General features: G+C 44.7%; 1 protein-coding gene across 8 annotated transcripts; it reads right to left on the bottom strand.

Moving 5' to 3' along the window:
• Positions 1-750: 750 nt before the first annotated feature.
• Positions 751-21,851, bottom strand: TEDC1 (tubulin epsilon and delta complex 1). 8 transcript variants are annotated; one of them, XM_076053541.1, is made up of 10 exons: positions 21,690-21,851; positions 14,559-14,720; positions 13,948-14,071; positions 13,004-13,206; positions 11,840-12,106; positions 11,316-11,402; positions 10,115-10,336; positions 8,495-8,895; positions 4,577-4,635; positions 751-3,851 (listed from the first exon to the last, which is right to left on the bottom strand). In XM_076053541.1, the coding sequence occupies exons 2-10, from the start codon at positions 14,682-14,684 to the stop codon at positions 3,820-3,822; spliced, it is 1,521 nt and encodes a 506-aa protein (XP_075909656.1). In that variant the 5' UTR covers positions 14,685-14,720; positions 21,690-21,851; the 3' UTR covers positions 751-3,819. The 8 variants fall into 8 exon arrangements, with proteins under 8 accessions (XP_075909656.1, XP_075909640.1, XP_075909635.1 ...); XM_076053525.1 differs by lacking the exon at positions 21,690-21,851 and adding an exon at positions 15,516-21,199 and having other exon boundaries at positions 4,547-4,635; XM_076053520.1 differs by lacking the exon at positions 21,690-21,851 and adding an exon at positions 15,516-21,198.
• Positions 21,852-21,947: the final 96 nt, after the last annotated feature.

Genomic DNA, 21,947 nt, shown 5'->3' with positions numbered 1-21,947 from the left:
CCACACACCCACAATTCAACAGAAACACGGCTCAACCTCGAAAACTACTCAAGCCTATGACCCTACGCAATCCTGACACACACACACCGTCTCAGTAGTGGTGGTCGTTATGCCGTTTTACCATTTCATACATAGGACCAAAACCTACTCCACTGTCCACACACACTGTCGACAGTCCGCGGATACCCCTGCAGAGTCACACCGCATATTAAGTTCATGGGACCGGGAAAACAGCACCCAAGTTTTAGGTGTCAGTCTGAGAGGCCTACAGTAAGGCTGAATCTTGATTCGTGCGTTCTCCCTTCTGATCCCCACACCAGTTCTTGGGTCTTTGCACCGACCCCAAAGTGCTACACAACAGGGAAAAGTGAGAAGCCCCACTGCCACCTTCCATGTGTGCATTACTCCATACTGCATAGTGAAACAAGTAACTGTAGTTCTGACTGTACTCACAGCTGCCTTGCTCACTCAACTCACTGCTGCTGGTGCTGTTGCTTCTTTTGTTGGTGCTGCTGCTTCTTTTGTTGGTGCTATTCTAACAGCCAGCCCCTTTCATACTGGAAGGTGCCAGTGGGGGTTGTCTCCGGTCCACAGCCACATCCAGATAATTCCATTTCAACCCTCTGGCTTCTTGGCTCATGCAAAAACTGGTCCAGAAACGAGTCGGGCCAGATTCTTGAGGCTCTTCTCTCCAGCACCCCCAACACAGCTCACCAATTGTACCATCATTAAACATCACTTTGAACCTCATTATATTGTTTCCATAACACTCTCCAACACAATTTAATTAAGGAAATAAACATCAACACTTGACAACAATGAATGTAATAAATGTACATTTGCTGTCGGAGTGAATTGCGTTGCTCCTGGATGACTTGTTGAACACATTACTTTTGTTTTTCATATCATGGAAACATGTATAAACAAAAACATTAATGATGCATTTTAACACACATGCGTATATAATTTCCATTACAGGGATTCAAATTAAAAGTTAAACGGTTATCGTGGAGTGGCACCTCTCATAAACAGGGGTTTTCACTGGGAACTCAGGTTTCCTGCCACATGCAGCCGTTATGATTCACTAGTCTTTTTTACGTTACGCATTTTTAGTAAAATACAGGGTGCTTCTAAAAAATGTTAACACTTCCGAGAATTTGCAACAATACCACAAGAATGTCCCTCCGGATTCTGGACACCACCTGGACAATATTTCAGGCATGTTGACAATGATGGCGAACAAGTGGAGACTCTTTGAAGCTATTAACATACATTTGTTATCATGTTAGTGTATTATCCGTTATTTTCCCATTAAAAACGATAGTCCCATACAAGTGCTAACAAACATTTTGAAGCACCCTGTACATGGCTACGTACTGCCCATGGTGGCCATATGCAGTATTACAAGTTATACATTACATTGTATGTTGAACTTCTTTCGAACCATTAAGTAGCCAGCCGAGATAATTGGGAGATGCGGGAGGACAACTTCCTCAAAAAAGTTTTTGAGCAGGACAGCATCTTAGAAAGCAGCATTCGCTGTTATTTTTTGCTATCTGTGCTGTTCGTTTTAGGTACCTAGGTTCCTACGAAGGAGCTGCCAGGCTTTACGGCTGGATTGAATTATGTCAAAATCTGTAGTGACGCCTTCCCAACGTTTTCTTTGCACACAATTTAAGGACTCCAGTAGTGTGGTGTGCTTATTTTGGTCACAAGTTGTTGAACTCTCTCAAGAGATGTTCTATTTTTGGCTACGAACATGGTGTGTAGCTTTTCCGAAACCCTCTTCGGGTGTTTTTTTGCAGCAGATATAAAAAAGAATTGCTGAACTTCAAAGTTTTCAGGATCTGGCTCCAGGTTGTTCAATTGCACTTTGGTTATATTTTTTGTAGCCAGGCCAGTTGACCTTCCAAAAGTTAGGTGGGCATGATTTTGAGGTTATGACTGGTATCAGTAATCCAATGTGTGACCACTGGTCTGTGTTGGCTCTTTATAAAATTGGCTAAAATTGATCGCAAAGCAGTTAGTGGTTGTCCATTCTTGTGTTTGGAGATGAGGCATAAATCTGGGTTATATTACATTTTCCATTGGCTTTCGTAAATAAATAAATGCGCCGTTTAAAAATAAATTTATGCAAACCAACACACCTGAAGATGACCGTTTGAGTTATGGTCGAAACGTCGTGAGAATTTTTTATTGTTTTATATATATTTTATTATTTTGTTGTTTCTCTTCAACGTGACTTTACCGAAAAAACTAAGAATATGAATTACTGCAGTCACGAAAGCTTTAAATCAAAATGTGCCCGGCTGTTGAGGGTCGCATGAGGAATGTTCCTTGTGTCAACGACTATTCCTCGAGTTTCTGTCAGGCTTCATTTTCTGAAAACCCCAATTGTGTTGTGGCAATAAAAGTAATTATTGTGCTATTAAAGAAGTATATGAATACCGTGAACAGTGTAACTTCTTCAACTTGGTCTCCTGGTTACATATTTACCCACATCCCAGGGTCCACAATGCTGGCTGCTCCTATTCTGCATCATCCATGATTTCCACCCACACACCTCCACAACCAGTAACTGCAGGGGGTCATCTCACTCTTCCTCAGAGTCCACATTATTATCCTGCTTCACACTGCCTGCATGAAACTGGAGGTCAGGTCTTGGGAGTCTAAACTTCTTCATATTTCACCTCCACTCCTTGCCAGGTTGTGAGGCTTGAATTTTCTGTTTCTTTTTTCACAAGAGCCGAATCATCTTCACATTTTACCTCCACTTCTGGCCAGGTTGTGAAGTTGGAATTTTTTTCTGGCTCTTTTTTCACACGAGTCGAATCATCTTCACATTTGACCTCCACCCCTGGCCAGGTTGAGAAGCTGGAATGTTCTTCTGGCTCTTTTTTCACAACAGTCAAATCATCTTCACATTTCACCTCCATGCCTGGCCAGGTTATGAAGCTGGTAATTTCTTCTCGTTTTTTCACAAAAGATGAGGTCATTGCACAACCTTGACTTTTACATTTCGATTTCACCTTCCTCTCTTTGTGGATCTTCTGATGCTTGTTTCGGACCGATGACCATGCAAATGCTTTCCCACACACAGTGCACTTAAAGGGCTTTTCACCTGTGTGTATTCTACGGTGATTGCGAACATGTGATGACCTTGTAAATGCCTCCCCACACACAGTGCACTTAAATGGCTTCTCACCTGTGTGTGTTTTCTGGTGCCTGTGAAGATTTCCTGACATTGTAAATGTCTTCCCACACTTGGTGCACTTGAAAGGTTTCACTCCTGTGTGTGTTCTCTGGTGATTGCGTAGAAGTGTTGACCGTGTATATGTCTTCCCACACAGAGTGCACTTGAATGGCTTCTCACCCGTGTACATTTTCTGGTGATTGTGAATGTATGACTGTGTAAATGCCTCCCCATCCACAGTGCACTTCAATAACTTCTTGCCTGTGTGTGTTTTCTCGTGTCTGCGAAGATCTCCTGATCGTCTAAATGCCTTCCCACACACAGTGCACTCGAAGCGCTTCTCATCCGTGCGTGTACTCTGGTGTCTGTGAAGATGTGATAAGCGTGCAAATGCCTTCCCACACACAGTGCACTGGAAGGGCTTCTCTCCCGTGTGTGTTTTCTGGTGATTGTGAAGAGCTGATGGCTGTGAAAATGCCTTCCCACACACAGGGCATTGGAATGGTTTCTCGCCCGTGTGTGTTCGCTGGTGATTCTTCATGTTGCCAGAGTGATCCGTGCTATATGAACACTGGTCACATTTGTGTCTCTTAGTGCCGGAATGCGCCGGGTGTCTCTGCTCCATGTTATTGATTCTGCAGAGCAGAGGCACTGGTAGCTGCAGACAGAAAACAGCAATATCCACTCAACCTCCATCAACATAAGGCAAAGACATGCACGGGTATGCACACAAATACAACAATCCTCCAAATAGCCTGTAAGATACTGTTATGGCAAGTTTTTTTTAGCAAGCACCCACGAAGGCCGGAATGGCACACAAGGGGGTGGGTGGTCAGCACCACACCCGGCTACCTTTGTCTCCCAGTGCTGATGTTTTCACACTGCACCAGCTACACATTTAAGGTTGAGTCGACCTAGGAGAGGCCCTGGATCAGTTCAGATATTCGTCAGAGTTGGTCATGAGCAGGAACCGAACATGAGTGGTCAGGTTCATAAAGCAGCGCACAATCCATTCCACTTTTTGTTGTCCTTCCACCGCACCTCCGATTAACACGGTTGGCTACATACGGTGTGAAAGCAGTTCAACATACACGACTGTTCTCCAAAGTATACTCATACAGACGCACGTAAACATTAGCAACGTAAACATACGTGCACAAACACAAAATATCCCCAAATAAGTCACATCGGCTTTTAGGCCAAGTGCTACAATTATGTCGCACTAATGGGAATCGGCACGACATATAATGGCAGTGTGTTCTGCACTTTGCAAATACAGGAATACCCCAATTTTTATTTTCTCCCTTTTACGCCATTTCGCAAAATACGTCGGCAATTTATTAATACCATTACCTCATTTGCATTGCCTCAACCAACACTTACGTCGCTGACAGCATCTGTCCTTTCTCGTCTTCGTCCCACAGCCTCCGCCTCCACCTATCCTGTAAATTACTTTCATTTATATTTTGATTTAAAGCTTTCGTGACTGCAGTAATTCATATTCTTAGTTTTTTCGGTAAAGTCTCTTCAACGTGACTTTACCGAAAAAACTAAGAATATATATACTTTCATTTATGTTATATTTTTAGTTTTTTCGGTAAAGTCACGTTGAAGAGAAACAACAAAATAATATAATATATATAAAACAATAAAAATTCTCACGACGTTTCGACCATAACTCAAACGGTCATCTTCAGGTGTGTTTTATATATATTATATTATTTTGTTGTTTCTCTTCAACGTGACTTTACCGAAAAAACTAAGAATATGAATTACTGCAGTCACGAAAGCTTTAAATCAAAAATTCATTTGTTGTTTCGATATTCATCGCACATTTCAGGAATGCATCCCAGACGTAAACCGAGGTATTTCTGTACACAGCACATTCATACACAACAAAGAATTTACACTCTCACCAACTATGCAATCACACACAACACACAGTTTACTCCCACACAGTATACTAACAGACACGATACACACACTGCACTCACACAATGTATTCTGCCCATATTTGATAATTGTGATACCATCTACCACCTAGCATGTGAATCTAGAACTCATCATTGCAACATGTACATTAATTCAAATCTGTCCACCCTGGACATCCAGAGACACCATGACTAGTCTGTCTTCATTCTTAAAGTCCTCTTTAAACAAATCTGCCAATCACCTAAATTAACACATTCCTGCGGAGGGAGCTGGTAGGAACGTTGGTGTATTCCGCAAATATGCCCGACTGTGAGGGCGGGCACAAGCCGGCGTGAGTAGGTTAAACGTTGAGATTTATAAGGGCACCACGGGGTGACCAGCCCCTCCCCACCCAGCCCCTCCCCACCCAGCCCCTCCCCACCCTCCCCTCTCCACCCAGCCCCACCCCTCCCATGCACGACGGACGGACACAATAATCTCCCCTGTGGGCTGGTGTAACCAGAGGTTTCTACCAGTAATAGTTCCTCTAACTCTCGCCATGAGTTTCGATTTAAAGCTTTCGTGATTGCAAGGATTCATCTTCTTTGGTTCTTTCGGTAAAGTCACATAGAATGAGAATAAAATAATAAATTGATAAAATAAAACAACACAATAAAATTCTCACGACGTTTCGGCCACAAAGGCCGCTTGTGTTGTGGCCGAAAACGTCATGAGAATTTTATTGTGTTATTGTTATTTTATCAATTTATTATTTTATTCTCATTCTACGTGACTTTACCGAAAGAACCAAAGAAGATGAATCATTGCAGTCACGAAAGCTTTAAATCGAAATTTAACTCACTGTTGTTGTTGTTGTATCCTCAAATCTTGCAACTCAATTTTAACCCACTTCCCAATGTGGTATCGACTGCAAACTTGGTATACTTATGTCAGACTGATGACAATACTATATTCTATCATAAAAAATATATTTTTTTAAACATTCTTTTTTTTAATACGTTATGTTCGGCTTAGGTCTAATCGTTTGTTGTAATTGGCCACGGTCCCTTACGTTATGGCAAGCTTCGGGGCCACTTCCTGGAGTCGTGGAGTTCTTCCATGAATAGTACATTTTATAAAAAAAAAAGCGTGTTTAATTTTTTTTGTTTTAAATATTACTTATTCTAGCTTCCCTTGCTCCAAGATAGTTGCAGTTTTGATTTGCGCGTTTCCTTAACGACCCTTAAATACCTCGTGTTAGTTGTGCAACATCCCTCAGACCCTGTACTTATCTGCAATATTGCTGTTTTTTTTTGTATTGTTTACATTTCACTGTGCTAAATGGGATCATCCGTTTAACAAATAAACGCACACCTATAGAAACCTATACGTACAAATTTACACGGACAAAAAGACAATCTCTCACCCACACCCATCCACTCAACTCACCACCCCCACTCTCACCCAGCAACAACACTCGGCAGCGGGTTGACCATGACGATGTTCACCATGTGATCTATGCAGTGCTAAGTATCCGTATGTATATTCAAGTCAAATACACTTATTTAGACTATACATCCTAAATGCATATACTTGTCTGGGCAATTCTAATCGCATATAAACACTACGCCACGTACCTATCTAAACTATGCTGATCCGCACTACGGACGTCATATATATATCAAAGCGTAAGTCCAATCACTACCTATTTACATTACGTATTCAAAATAAATACACCTTTCTGTATTATAACCGGTACATTACGAAGTCTGCGATAGGCTTAGGCCTAGCCGCTCGGTCTCGAACATAGGAAACCCGGCGCGAGTCGTGACAAGCCGTCATTGCGGCGATACGGGAAATTCTGCAGGTTATATATATTGAAAAATTGGCGCAGAGGCAAAAGTTTTGCGAACAGGAAACTCACATCACAAATCAGTCAAGAACGGATTCCAACACGACTAAATAATGATCGTAGATCGATTCTACTCGTCTGAATCGCGACATACGGATCGGATCGATTCTCATACAAGAATCTGTAGTGCGATCTGATTGGATCGATTCCACATTCAAAGGTTTGTGGATCGATGCTGGTAACATGGAATTTACCTACGGAAATTAATCGAATAAAATATTTTTCTTAAACTCGCATAGAATCACACGCGTCAGAAATATACACATGTTTTATTTTCCATTTTATTTGGTTGTAAGGGGCGAGAGAGGATGTGGAGATGACGTCCCTAAACAGCAGTCAAGGAGGACCGGGAAGGCAGACCCCACGTGAGTGGTAAGACTAAAAGGAAAAATACATTTAACTAAGGTGGTGGTGCAAAAGACAACAATATTGGTGCTTGAATTGAATAGTGATCTCAGATCGTGACACTTCATCGGATTGCAAGGGGAAGCATCAATCATTACACACCTTTACTATTTAACTGGAGGCCTTTAGTATGTGGTTCTGATTTTGTTTCACATGGGCCGACGTCCACATGCAGCATCCAAACAGCAGTGCAGCAGAAATGGAGGTGTACATCTCCCCCCTATTTATTCTCCCATATTCACTCACGGTCTTTCCAGCGCTCGGCTGGGAAAAAAAAAAAACACCTTTTAAAACACGACAAAATTCGTCTTGAATTCCTGATCCTGAATGGTAAGATGCATTAAGGCACCAAGGAATAGTTTTGCTATTCCTCCATAGGACCGCAGACTAAAGTGGTTTAGTTTAACACGTAGGCTTTCTTGAACAATATCATCCATAATGCAGGTGTCTGGGGTTAGATCGCGTAAATATACAAATGTGTCGTTGAACCCGCCACCACCCAACACAGCCAACTAGTAAGGTTTGTCACGTCAGCAGAACGTGCCAATTCGTTACACGTACAGCACACCGGTGTGTTGGAGAGCCAGGCCAAATATGGCTGTCGCCTGATGAAGCTAGTTGTAATTACTGGTGAAACGTCGTACTCAAGATTGTAAATGTTGTGGCTTGGCTCTCCAACACACCGGTGTGCTGTACTAGTGACGAATTGGCCACGTTCTGTTTACGTGACAACCCTTACTAGTTGGCTGTGTCGGGTGGTGGCGGGTTTAACGACACATTTAAATATTTACGCCAACCCAAAAAAACCTGTATTATACAGTAGTTTACTAAATGGTCTAAAGTTTGGAATACTGAACCCTTAGAATCCTAAACGACGACTTATTCTGGCAATCACTTTGTCCCCCAATGCAGCATAGGAGGGCACGAATGGAGCTTTTCAGGTGGGATTTTAACCGTGTAATTTCGCATCCTTTTCATCGTAATAGTGAAATCCACTACACCGGCGTCGTGGCTTTGAAGAAACAATGAGTCCAAGTCCATCTCCTCGTCGACCACAGTACCAGCCACCTTACCGGTGGTGTGAGTGGGGCGGCGGGAGTGACACGATGTTCTCCTTGCCGTCCAGCATGGCCTCCAGCCTCTCCCGCCAACGCCTGTGCTGCTGCCTCAGCGAGGCACGCAGGCGGGTGAGATGCCCGCCCAGCTCACGCGTCGCCTCCCACAACGCCAACTCTGGCGTCCCCATCGCGCCGCTTTCTCTCTCCTGCCGGTGCCCGCCCCGGTGCTGTCTCTGCAGCTGCTTCTGCTGCTTCAGATGTAGGTGGAAGGGCAGGTGCAGAAGCAGCAAGGTGGCGGTGAGCCGCTGGGCTGGAGCCTGCAGAGCTCGCACCACCGCGCTCGCCTCCTGCTGTGCTGACTCGGCGAGATCTCGCACGGCTGATGGTGCAGTACCGCACTGCAGCAGTCGCCGCTCCTGTGGGTGAAGTAGTTATGCCAATAACAGATGCAGATCGGAACAGAGCGAGTAAACAGGCAGCACGATATTATGGGAAATTGCGTGATACCATGTAAGAACATATACAGATGGATATGGCACTCCTTGGGAGTAGGACCAGGTGTGTTTATATTTGACGTGTGCTTTTATGACAATATATAGTGCCATTTCTTGAAAATTGCATCTCAAACCATATACAATTTGTCGCTCTAATTTTCATATTTTCATTATTAATCCACAAAATCGGAAATGCATCGCTGGTGTAATGTATGTATGGTCGTGCGAGATCCCGAACATTCCTTACAGATCCCTGGGATTCCCGTAATGTCATTTTTCACAATAGTTACAATATAAATTTTCATGATAAGACGATAATCGGGTATCAGTTTCTCTCAACTCTGCAACTGTATTTCACATGCGAACTATAGATTTTGTTTTGATTTAAAGCTTTCGTGACTGCAGTAATTCATATTCTTAGTTTTTTCGGTAAAGTCACGTTGAAGATAAACAACAAAATAATAAAATATATATAAAACAATAAAAAATTCTCACGACGTTTCGACCATAACTCAAACGGTCATCTTTATTATTTTGTTGTTTCTCTTCAACGTGACTTTACCGAAAAAACTAAGAATATAGATTTTGTGTTTTGCAGTACTTGGGAATAAAGATTATCAGTATAAATTAAAATTACTTATAGTTAAATGCTGTTCAGTCAACAAGCCTGCCATAATTATTGTAATCACGGCAACTTTACAATCTACAACACATACTCTCAGTTAAACAATAGTGAATTATTTGTATAAAATACAAGAATTGCAACATTACATAATTGCCATGCTGATAAAAACAAGTGTTAACTGTTAGCTATTACTACTTGGATCGTGCTGTTTGTTGCTATCCGCTTAATGATTTGGCCATTTTGGCATGTGCTCAGAAACTGCGTTTAAAAAAAGAATTTTTTTTCAAAGTACGAGTTTAAATGGAACTATTTATTTAGGGATCTAATTATCATTTCATATTTTGTCAAGAAATAAGATTGTATAAAAATAAAATGACCCACGCATCACGATGCGACATTCAGTACAACGGACGATACGCAAATTATAGTGGATCTTGTATCATGTGGTGTATCGTATTGTCACATTGCGGTGACCCTACTAACCCCTAACTCCGTTATGCAAGACCATGACAGTACCGTGGGGTCGTGCCGCACCTCACTGAGCCACGTAGCGTGATTGGGCCACAGCGCGCAGCGTACATCTCTTTCAATCCTCGCGAGACTCTCGCTCACCGAGCCGAGCCGAGAATCGAGGGCCATATCCCGCACCCCCTCCGTCCCCCGGTGACACGGCACAGCTGAGCTGGGGCAACGACCCCGATGCTCTAGCTGAATCAGCTTCACTTCCACAACACTCTCCTAGAAACCAGCACGGCACAGCAACCATTATAGATGGTACGTGGTCATTTTCCTTCTCTCCAAAATTCCGTGAATCCGTACAACTCTTTTATAAAACTATTTTTTATTTACCATTCACTCTTTTTCAGAAGCTACCTGGACACAAATTATAGCTCAACGAAGTGGCTTATGCCATTCAAGGTCAACATTTGATTCTTGCATCTTGTCTTTCTTAGATGTGATTAGACAAAAAAATGGTTGTGCTAGATAGGACGTGTGCACAGTGGGTGGGCCGATCGCAGAGACAGGCATGGTAGTGGTCTCCACAAGTCCTGTAACCAAGGGGGAGACCTAAGAGCAGATGGTGGAAATAAGTATGTAGGTAGGACTGTTAGGGCAGACCTATAATTGTTTGTGTAAGTCTATGGGCCTCTGTTAGTCTACGTAAGTCTACGGCGCAATAATAGGCGACTGTTAGGGAAGATTTTCGAGGTCATGTGTGTACTGTGCAGCAGCTGCGGGATCTGGCGAAGGGCAGAAAGTTTTGGTGAAGTCTGGTGGCATCAACAGCTTTGGCCACGATGACTTTTATAGTCTTTTAATGCATATATATGTTTAATTTGTAATGTGTGTTCCATTAAAATGATCTGTTATGTTAATTTATCAATCTGGTTCGTCTGTCATGTTTGTTACATTAGCCGAAAAGTCCACAAATGCATATTACTAAAAAAATGTTAGAGACTCTTATCAATCCACTGCTGATTAAAAGGTCTCCCCATGCCGTTTCAGTCATGAGGATTGTTTAGCCATACTCCACGATGCTGGTTAGTGTGGGTTGGTGAAGGGGAACACCAGCACCAGTTCAGATATCACCACTGATGGTAGCCATAATTGAAATAGAACTCAGATCACACAGGACACTACTACACAAGGTTTCTAGGCGCTCACTCAGAAAACATCTTGTGCCCTGATGTGTCACTACAGCTGGTGTCATGCTCACCATCCACTGCCAGAAAGCAGGCTCCACATTCCTCCACTCAATGAAGGCCTCCAGTCTGGCATTTTCTTCTCCAAGCTGCTGCAGGACCTGGGAAATGAGACACTGTCCCATAAACCACTCCCTCCCTCAATGACCATAGAGATTACACCTTCACATAGCAGAAACCAGGCAAGGTCAGGGAGTTGGTGGTGAAAAGATGATGACTTACAATTGTTTCTTTAAACAAAGTTTAATGGTAAGTTTTTACATCTCATTTATTGTCCTGTGTCTGCGATTCATTTCCCTGTGTTAGATTCTTAGTTATGGATCTCTGGTTGCAAAGCCCTGGTTCCAGGCTTGGCCATACCCATATGAGTCTGGACTCGTGCAAGTCTGTGAGCCTGTGTGAGACTGTGTGGGCCTGTGTCAGTCTGTGTAAATCTGTGAGAGCCAGTATGAGCCCGTATGAATCCATGCAAGACAGGCCACACCTGTGTAAATCTGCGTGCTTGTAAACCCGTGCGAGTCCACGTGACTGGTCTCACCTGCGTCAGTCTATTCGGGTGTCTCAGCAGGTATGCCTCGGCGCCGGAGAGGTGTTTGCCAGGTTGGTGTGGCTGCCTGCATGTGGAGTGTACACGGTGCAGCAGGGTGCAGAGCTGCTGGCGCGCACTGTGCAGCGCCCGCACTCGCAAGCGCAGCTTCCCCATGAGCCACAGCGCATAGTGCACGCCATCCTTGGGCAACGGGGCGCCATCAACGGGACGCAGGCGCCACCGCTCCTCACCGGGCAGGTCACCGTTTGCGAGCTCCTGTTTGAGAGGCAGTGGGAAGCATTCCCAGAATCAGAGCCTCAAGAAAGCGCCACTCTAGTTAGAGCAGAACACGTCAAGGAAGCTCGATAATTCACTGGACAGCAGTCGGTACGGTCATATTCTTGCATTCGGCAATATTTTCAGCAGCTAAATGCCGACGTCTGCTGGCCACGACAGGACTTGGGAGAGTTTGTCCATTTTGCTATTCCTACGTTGATGGAGCGCAAACTACTATCATGGTTACTGTTTTTTCTGTGGACGTCAATCCTTGATTCCTCCGCCAAAGTTAAGAACTCGGTCTATTAGACTCTTACATCTCATCAACACTGTGCTCAACCTCACACTGCGTCCCTTGTATAGAGGCGTAGATGTGTTGACCACGCTTCTGCGCTCTTGCAAAATGTGGGGGGGGGGGGATTACTGAGGCAACGTACATTATGCAACGACATGTAACCACACCAAGAAACAGTTAGACTTCTCCACAAATCTGGCTGTCGCCTGATAAAGCTAGTTGTAATTACTGACGAAACGTCGTACTCAGATTGTAAATGTTGTGGCTTGGCTCTCCAACACACCGGTGTGCGGCACTAGTGACGAATTGGCATTTGTTTACGTGACAACCCTTTTACTAGTCGGCTGTGTCGGGTGGTGGCGGGTTTTAACGACACATATATGTACGCGATTTAACCCAAAAACCTCTATTATGGAGATGGTTCGAATTATCCTGTGTTAGTGATTTACTGTAATAGCTGAGTGGCAATATTTGCTGCCAACTCTAGACCCTGAATATGACACAACAATGAGGAAACGTATGATTATGAATTATTTGTATGACATATACACACTGAGAGGATGTATCTAATGATGAGCAATAAAGGTATGTCATGCACTCACAGGAAACAATTTCATGGCACCATCGTCAAGTTGCAGAGCACCCTGGGTCAGGAGGCGAACCGGGAAGTGGGTGGTGTGAAGAAGCCATGAGAATGCGAGGAGCAGCTCCAGAGAACCCAGCTGCTGGGCTCGCCCCAGCTGGAAGATCTCAGGGGCCACGTAACCATGATGCAGCAGCCCAGCCTTCACATTGGAGATGACATCTATGCATAGAGGGGAAACCACGCCAGGCACCAATCTCTTGCCTAGAGGCCCCATCAGAGGTTGGTCTTACAGTCTATTTTGCTGACAGACCAGATCGTATTAACATATCATTCCAGACATACATTTCCCTGTACGATTTTTTTTAAACAAGAAATACTTTGAGTGTTAACTTTACTGAGCCTCATTGCCCGAATGCCCTTTGGCTTCGCGGAAGGATCACCATGAATGCACCCGGCCTCATCCACTTAAAAAATATAATCAGGGTTACACTTGGTTACTATTGGAGAGACCATCTGGGAATACCAAGTGTAGTTGGTATGGGCTGCAATGCGGCAAGATGAGAGTACAATGGATTCTAGAATCCATCGGCATAGTGCTTTTGTAGGGAGTAATTTTTATTTTGTTGCATTATAGACATTCTGCATCACACCAAGGATTCCTTTTAAAATGTATGCCATTGGGATACATTTATCTGGAATTACATGTCTATTTTTTCACAAAAAATGTGTTTGCCTCACATCCTTATGTAGGAAACCCATCATAAGACTATGTGATGCTTTTCTATATTTAAAAAAAACAAGAAATTATTGTCTTTAGTTCCATTAAGTAAATTTATACATAATTTCACTCATTCCAGTCTGTCATCTGCTCTCAACTTGGCTTCAAATCCAAACTCTCTGCATCCCCACATGACCCAAGTCTCTCAAGTCTCCTATGTCCCCATGCCCATGTCCCCGTACCATCAGGTGTCTTCCGGTCCAGCGCTGTCATTTCCATATTCCTGTTCTCCTCCACCACCGCAGCAGCAGCATCGCCCGTGGTGCACACAAGCACCCGGGACAGGAGAAACCAGAATACAGGTACCTGCTCCCAGCACGAGTAGTGACACGTGCAAGTCACACATCCACCACCACCACAGTTATTGTAAAACAGACTCTGGTTATTGTAAAAATGGCCATGATGGTTATTGTAAAATAGACTATGATTGTTGTTGTAAAACAGAGAATTATGATTATTGTTAAAACTGGTGAGTGTTATTTTGCAACAACAAAAACTAGAAAATGGTGGTTATTTTTTTATTTAAAGCTTTCGTGACTGCAGTAATTCATATTCTTAGTTTTTTCGGTAAAGTCACGTTAAAGAGAAACAACAAAATAATAAAATATATAAGATTTTTTTATTGTTTTATATATATTTTATTATTTTGTTGTTTCTCTTTAACGTGACTTTACCGAAAAAACGAAGAATATGGTGGTAATTGTCCAAGAGATAATGATTATTATAAAACAAGTTATCATTGTAAAATAGGTGATGGTTATTGTAAAACAAAGTGAGGAGGAGAGGGACGTACACTCTCTGGTCGGTCATACTTGGCTTGCCGAAATTGTTCTGGGCTGACCGTGCCAAGCCCGAGGCTGGAGAGCAGCCGGCACAGGGCCTGGATTGCATCCTTTGGCCTCGGTGCTGCACGGCTCATAATGTCCTCCACGGGCGAGACACAGCCCTGTGACACCTACCCAGAACCACGCAGTTGCCATCAGATTAGCTGCTGCTCTCAAATCAGAATTTTTCATTCTACACGAAATCATTAATCCATAATTGACGTTTTTGGGTGTGATTACGTAAATATAAATGTGTCGTTAAACCCGCCACCACCCGACACAGCCAATTAGGTTGGGCACGTAAACAAAGCATGCCAATTCGTTACTATCTTGATTTGAAGCTTTCATGACTGCAGGAATCCATACTTTTTGGTTCTTTCGGTAAGGTCACGTAGGTATAAAATAAATCACGACGTTTCGGGCACAACACAAGCGTCCATCATGAGGTGGTAAAGCATGGTCTGCTGCTGAGGCAGACTGTTTTAAAAGGTTTGAAATGGGTGTAGCTCAAGGGTCATAAAGAAGTGGCCGGGGCTAGTGATGTTAATGTGAGAAATTAACTGTAAGATAGGGCAGCGGCCTCCTCGATGAGGGCACAGAAGTGGCTATGTTAATGTGAGGGATTAGCATGATGTTAATGTGAGAAATTAGCATGTAACTGTAGCAAAAGAAGGAGAAGAGCGGCCTTCTCGACGTGGGAGTGCAACCCAACGGGTATAATCCAAAGGGCCTGTGAGTATGAGAGTGTAATCCAAAAGACATGTGAGCATGAGAGTGCAATCCAAAGGCATGAGAGTGCAATGCAACGGACATGTGAGCATGAGAGATCTAAGAGAGAGAGACATAGAGAGAGAGACACAGAGAGTCGAAATAACAGCTGACATAGGCAGGTTGGATGGAAACATTACAGTCAGTTAAGACTTTACCTGGTTAATAACATCCTTCCAATGATTGCTCAGTTTGTACCCATCCTCTCGGTTCAAGTTGTGTCTGTGTTTATATATCTGGATGGCTTCATGAACAAATCTCTGAAGGTAGCCGGTAGGTTTGCAGAGTACCTCCGCCGTGTGAGCCCACAGCGTTAAAACAATGATCGGCAAAACAGCAGAAGTATTGGTCCTACCGTGTTTCAGATCTCCCTTGTGTTCACGGACGCGGTCCGAGACATGTCGTTTCGTTTCCCCAATGTAACTGCTGCCGCAACCACAGCTCAGTTTGTAGACACCAGGGTATTGCATGTCAGGAATCACATCTTTACAGATGGGATTAAATAATGGATTTTTTGTTTAAGATTTTGGAAATCTTTTTGGTACCCCTGCTATGTACGGTAAATTGATGGTTTTGGTTGGATCCTCAAATCCAAACCATCACGGCACACCCGGTGTGTTGAGGAGTAAAACCACAACAATTCGAGTTTGATGTTTCACTGGCAATTACAACCAGCATCATCAGGCGACAGCCAGTTGTGGAAAAATCCTCCTATTTTGGTTTTAAATAGAGGGATAAATGTGATGTTACTCATTGGTTTTTTTTTCGGTAAAGTCACGTATGTAGAAATACAATAAAATTATATTAAAACAAAAAACAATCACGACGTTTCGATCACAACGCAAGCGATCTTCATCAGGTGTCAAGAACAAATCACGGAGGTAAATACAACAAAAAGATGAGAGACATTGTTTAAATAACACTTACTTCTTATGGAGAGGGGATTTCTTTAAACAAAAGGAAGGAGCAGCAATGGGCTCTCCTATATCCCCTGCTATAGCAAATTTGTACATGGAAAACTTTGAAATAAGAGCACTTGCCTCGAGCACATTAAAACCATCTTTTTGGTTTAGATATGTGGATGACACTTTGGTTGTCTGGCCACATGGTAAAGATACACTTAATGATTTTCTAAATCATCTCAATGCACAAAACCCGGCCATCCAGTTCACCATGGAAATGGAGGTGAATAACACACTCCCATTCCTAGATATTTTGCTTGGACATGGCCTAAACGGTAAAATACCACAGCGTTTACAGAAAGCAAATGCACACTGATGCCTATCTGAATGCAGATTTGCATCATCATCCAGCTCAGAAATCCTCTCTTATCAAGACGCTCATACATCGGGCTAAAACAGTGTCAGATGGTGAAAGTCTAATGAGAGAGATTAAACATGTTAAAGACGCACTACGACAGAATGGCTACAATAATGCTCAAATTAACAGAGCACTGAATGCCAAATCACGATCGCAAAGCAATACTGCTGAAAGCGATCAGATTGTTAAAACAATAAAAATTCCATATATCTCAGGAGTAACTGACAAATTAGCCCGTGATTTGCAAAAGCAAAACATTACAGTAAGATTTGGTACAGTACACAAAATTCAAAAACTAGTATCTTGCACTAAAGACGAATTACCTAAATTATCAACAGAAGGTGTATATCGGATTAATTGTTTATGTGGCAGATGCTATATTGGACAGACGGGACGTAACATCAGCATAAGACTAAAAGAACATCAAAGAAATATTAAATTATCTCAAACACAACTGTCGGCAGTGGCAGAACATGCTTGTCAACAAGGACACTCAATTGATTTTGATAACGTTGAAGTGTTGTGTAAAACTAATTATTACTGGCAAAGACTAATTAGATAATCCATTGAAATTGAGAGGAATAAAAATTACTTTAATCGCTCTGACAGCTACAGGCTTAGTGCGGCCTGGAAGCGTATTATAAAAAATTACATATTACAATTCCTTATAGGGGAAACACATACTAATTAACGGATTACTAACATAGCATATAATCACTAACACACATTACAACTAATTACTAATCTACAACTCATTACTAATCATAACCATTGACTGATTACTAATCGATTACATAATTACAATACCCCCCCTCCACCTCAAATCACTGCACCTGAAATGAGTAAAATGATGACGTCATCATGCTGCTCTATTTAAGACCGGGAGCAAGCTACGGCTTTGCCATTCTGGCGAATTGCCCGATAACGCTGGATGTAATTATTAGCGAAACGTCGTACACAAACTGTAAATGTTGTGGATTCACTCAACACACCAGTGGGCTAAAGTAGTGAATTATTTGTTTTTTGTCAACGTGACACTTATTTTGCTGATTGGCCGTGTCGGGTGGTGGAAGGTGACGACGCATTTATAAATAACGCGATCTAACCCAAAAACCTTTATTATGAATATTGGTCGCGAAAGCCTATGTGTTAAACTGATTTAATACTTTATTATCACACTTCTACGGGGAAGTTACCGTTGTAATTATGTGTAAGATGTGCCCTTTTTGAGCTGCCGTTTTGTATTTACAAGAGGTGGTCATATTTTGAACTGCCGTTTTGTATTTACAAGAGGTGGTCCTTTATTGAGCTGCCGTTTTGTATTTGTAAGATGTGCGTTTTTGAGCTGCCACTCTCGCTCTGGCCCCTCCCCCCCTCCAACCGTATTTCCTATTTAAGCTTCTGTTCATCCCTCCGCCCCCCCTCTCTCTCTGCCTCCCTGTCCGTCTTTCCTCCCTCCTTACCTCTTGGTGGACTTGTATATGTATTTCTACTGACCGTGTACCTCGTATTTTTCATTCTATCTATGCTGGTATGTGCAATCCAAAGGTTGAACACGAAATTTAACACTCTTCTGAAATTCGTGGTCCGCCAGGAAGTGTCTAACTGTGTTGTTGGCCTGACTGGATGTGCTTCACGTAATGTTTTTTCAGGTTTGTTGAATTCTCGTCTCTCATCTTTTTGTTGTATTTACCTCCGTGATTTGTTCTTGACACCTGATGAAGATCGCTTGCGTTGTGATCGAAACGTCGTGATTGTTTTTTTGTTTTAATATAATTTTATTGTATTTCTACATACGTGACTTTACCGAAAAAAAACAATGAGTAATTTTATGCAGTCACGAAAGCTTTAATACTTTATAAATGTGATGTTGTCACTTGTGAGAAAATCAGGTGCGAAGACCAGAGGGAGGAGGGTTAATGTATGAATAAAAATTACACTGGATATCCATTTCTGGTTAGGTTAGTCATAGGGTAATCAACATACATAATGTGCATGCACAACATGTATGCGCGATGCACATATATATTATGCATGCACGTTGTGTATGTACACCATACTTGCACACATCCTGCCGTTTTGGTGGGTGCAAGAAATCGCAATACTTGTTATTGGCTGCTCACAGTTAATCACCATGGACGTGTCGAGGATAACCCACCCATGTTCACACAGCCGCACCACACAAACAACATGCATACCATCTGCACTCGACATCACGCACGCCACACACATCAATCACGCACACGGGGGGATGCACCAGAGAAGGGTTGGAGGTCAAGGGGCCACTCGCGTCATGCACACACAGCACGCTCGGGCAGGGAATAGAGATTGGCGGTGTGAGCACTGACATGCAAGACACGCAATCCGATGGGTGAGTGGATGACACAGATCGGATTGGTGCAGAGAGCAGATCGTGGAAGAGCGGGAAATTTGAAAAAGTTGATTGAATAATCACCCAAAATGTATTTTGATGTTTCCTTAGCCTTAACTTTACTATTCATGTTTTTTTTAAAGTGTGTTGTACAATCAAGTTTATGTTACTCCAAATGTACATTCTTTAGCATTAATTATGTATGCACACTACTTTTGAATTATCAAGTAACGCCTTTTTTTACTCTAATTTGTATTTCGTTGTTTTTTTTGTGTCGATTTATTTTTGCTTCATTGATGTTCTCAGTTTTCATGCTATAGCTTTGTAATTCTGTTAACGCATGTAACCCTTGAAAATTAAACTCATTCTTGTCTCCTAACTATTCGCCTTGCCACAAGGCCACGGTTGTCGGTGCCACAAGGCCACGGTGTCACTACCACAAGGCCACGGTGTCACTACCACAAGGCCACGGTGTCACTGCCACAAGGCCACGGTGTCACTACCACAAGGCCACGGTGTCACTGCCACAAGGCCACGGTGTCACTACAAGGCCACGGTGTCACTGCTACAAGGCCACGGTGTCACTGCCACAAGGCCACGGTGCTACAAGGCCACGGTGTCACTGCCACGGTGTCACTGCCACAAGGCCACGGTGTCACTGCTACAAGGCCAGTGTCACTGCCACGGTGTCACTGCCACAAGGCCACGGTGTCACTGTCACGGTGTCACTGCCACAAGGCCACGGTGTCACTGTCACGGTGTCACTGTCACGGTGTCACTACCACAAGGCCACGGTGTCACTGCCACAAGGCCACGGTGTCACTGCCATGGTGTCACTGCTACAAGGCCACGGTGTCACTGCTACAAGGCCACAGTGTCACTGCCACAAGGCCACGGTGTCACTGCCACAAGGCCACGGTGTCACTGCCACGGTGTCACTGCCACAAGGCCACGGTGTCACTGCCACGGTGTCACTGTCACAAGGCCACGGTGTCACTGCCACAAGGCCACGGTGTCACTGCCACAAGGCCACGGTGTCACTACAAGGCCACGGTGCCACAAGGCCACGGTGTCACTGCCACAAGGCCACGGTGTCACTGCCACAAGTCCACGGTGTCGGTGCCACAAGGCCACGGTGTCACTACAAGGCCACGGTGTCACTACCACAAGGCCACGGTGCCACTGCCACAAGGCCACGGTGTCACTGCCACGGTGTCACTGCCACAAGGCAACGGTGTCGGTGCCACAAGGCCACGGTGTCACTGCCACAAGGCCACGGTGTCACTGCCACAACGCCACGGTGTCGGTGCCACAAGGCCACGGTGTCACTGCTACAAGGCCACGGTGTCACTGCCACAAGGCCACGGTTGTCAGTGCCACGGTGTCGGTGAGGTCCACGCAGCTGCGGCAGTGAAGCCGGCCCAGCGCGTGCTTACTGGACAAACCAAGCCATCTGAGTCGGCCATCTGAGTCGGCCAGCTGAGCGCTAGAATCAAATTACAGGACTGAGCGCTTGAAGAGTGAGCACTAGAACCCAGTTACAGCACTGAGCGCTTGAAGAGTGAGCACTAGAACCCAGTTACAGCACTGAGCGCTTGAAGAGTGAGCACTAGAACCCAGTTACAGCACTGAGCGCTTGAAGAGTGAGCACTAGAACCCAGTTAAAGCACTGAGCGATTGAAGAGTGAGCGCTAGAACCTAGTTACAGCACTGAGCGCTTGAAGAGTGAGCGCTAGAATCAAATTACAGCACTGAGCGCTTGAAGAGTGAGCACCAGAACCCAGTTACAGCACTGAGCGATTGAAGAGTGAGCGCTAGAATCAAATTACAGGACTGAGCGCTTGAAGAGTGAGCGCTAGAACCCAGTTACAGCACTGAGCGCTTGAAGAGTGAGCGCTAGAATCCAGTTAAATCACTGAGAGCTTGAACAGTGCCAAACCCCAATTGCAGCACTGAGCACTTGAACAGCGGTAGGGCTAGAACGATTGTAGAGCACACGCTAACGCTAGAAAACTGTTAAAGAGTACGCTATGTAACCGTCGGGTGGCGGAACACCGTGAGAACGTTCTGAGAGAGCGTTGCTTAAATGTTGAAATCGCTAAAAAGCTGTCCACCGCGCTAGAACCTCCCACGAGGCCGCGCTAGAACCCCCCACGACGCCGCGCTAGAACCCCCCACGACGCCGCGCTAGAGCCCCCCACGACGCCGCGCTAGAGCCCCCCACGACGCCGCGCTAGAACCCCCCACGACGCCGCGCTAGAGCCCCCCACGACGCCGCGCTAGAGCCCCCCACGACGCCGCGCTAGAGCCCCCCACGACGCCGCGCTAGAACCCCCCACGACGCCGCGCTAGAACCCCCCACGACGCCGCGCTAGAACCCCCCCACGACGCCGCGCTAGAACCCCCCACGACGCCGCGCTAGAACCCCCCACGACGCCGCGCTAGAACCCCCCACGACGCCGCGCTAGAGCCCCCCACGACGCCGCGCTAGAACCCCCCCCCCTACGACGCCGCGCTAGAACCCCCCCCCCCCACGACGCCGCGCTAGAACCCCCCATGACGCCGCGCTAGAACCCCCCACGACGCCGCGCTAGAACCCCCCACGACGCCGCGCTAGACCCCCCACGACGCCGCGCTATACCTGCGAGGTCTCCTGCGAGAGGCCTGCGGGAGGCCGCGCAACCAGTCGAGTTTGCCGGGGGGCAGCGCAGGGACCGCGGCGATTTACAGCGCGTTCACCGTCGCGGGCAATTCGACTCCTCAATGTGAAGACAGTCGTCAACAACGCCGCGGTCCCTTAAAGAAAGCCTGTTATACACATTGTATATTTTTAAGGCCAAGGTAGAGCGCTGACATCGTTAGGGTTGGGGTTATTGCGATGGAAACAATAAATTAGGTC

This window comes from Petromyzon marinus, chromosome 3, assembly GCF_048934315.1.
Source record: "Petromyzon marinus isolate PM22_M1 ecotype Great Lakes invasive population chromosome 3, UKy_Petmar_22M1.pri1.0, whole genome shotgun sequence".
Taxonomy (NCBI): Eukaryota; Metazoa; Chordata; class Hyperoartia; order Petromyzontiformes; family Petromyzontidae; genus Petromyzon; species Petromyzon marinus.
The sequence above is the reverse complement of the archived record's forward strand: the minus strand, read 5'-3'. Positions and strand labels throughout refer to the sequence as shown.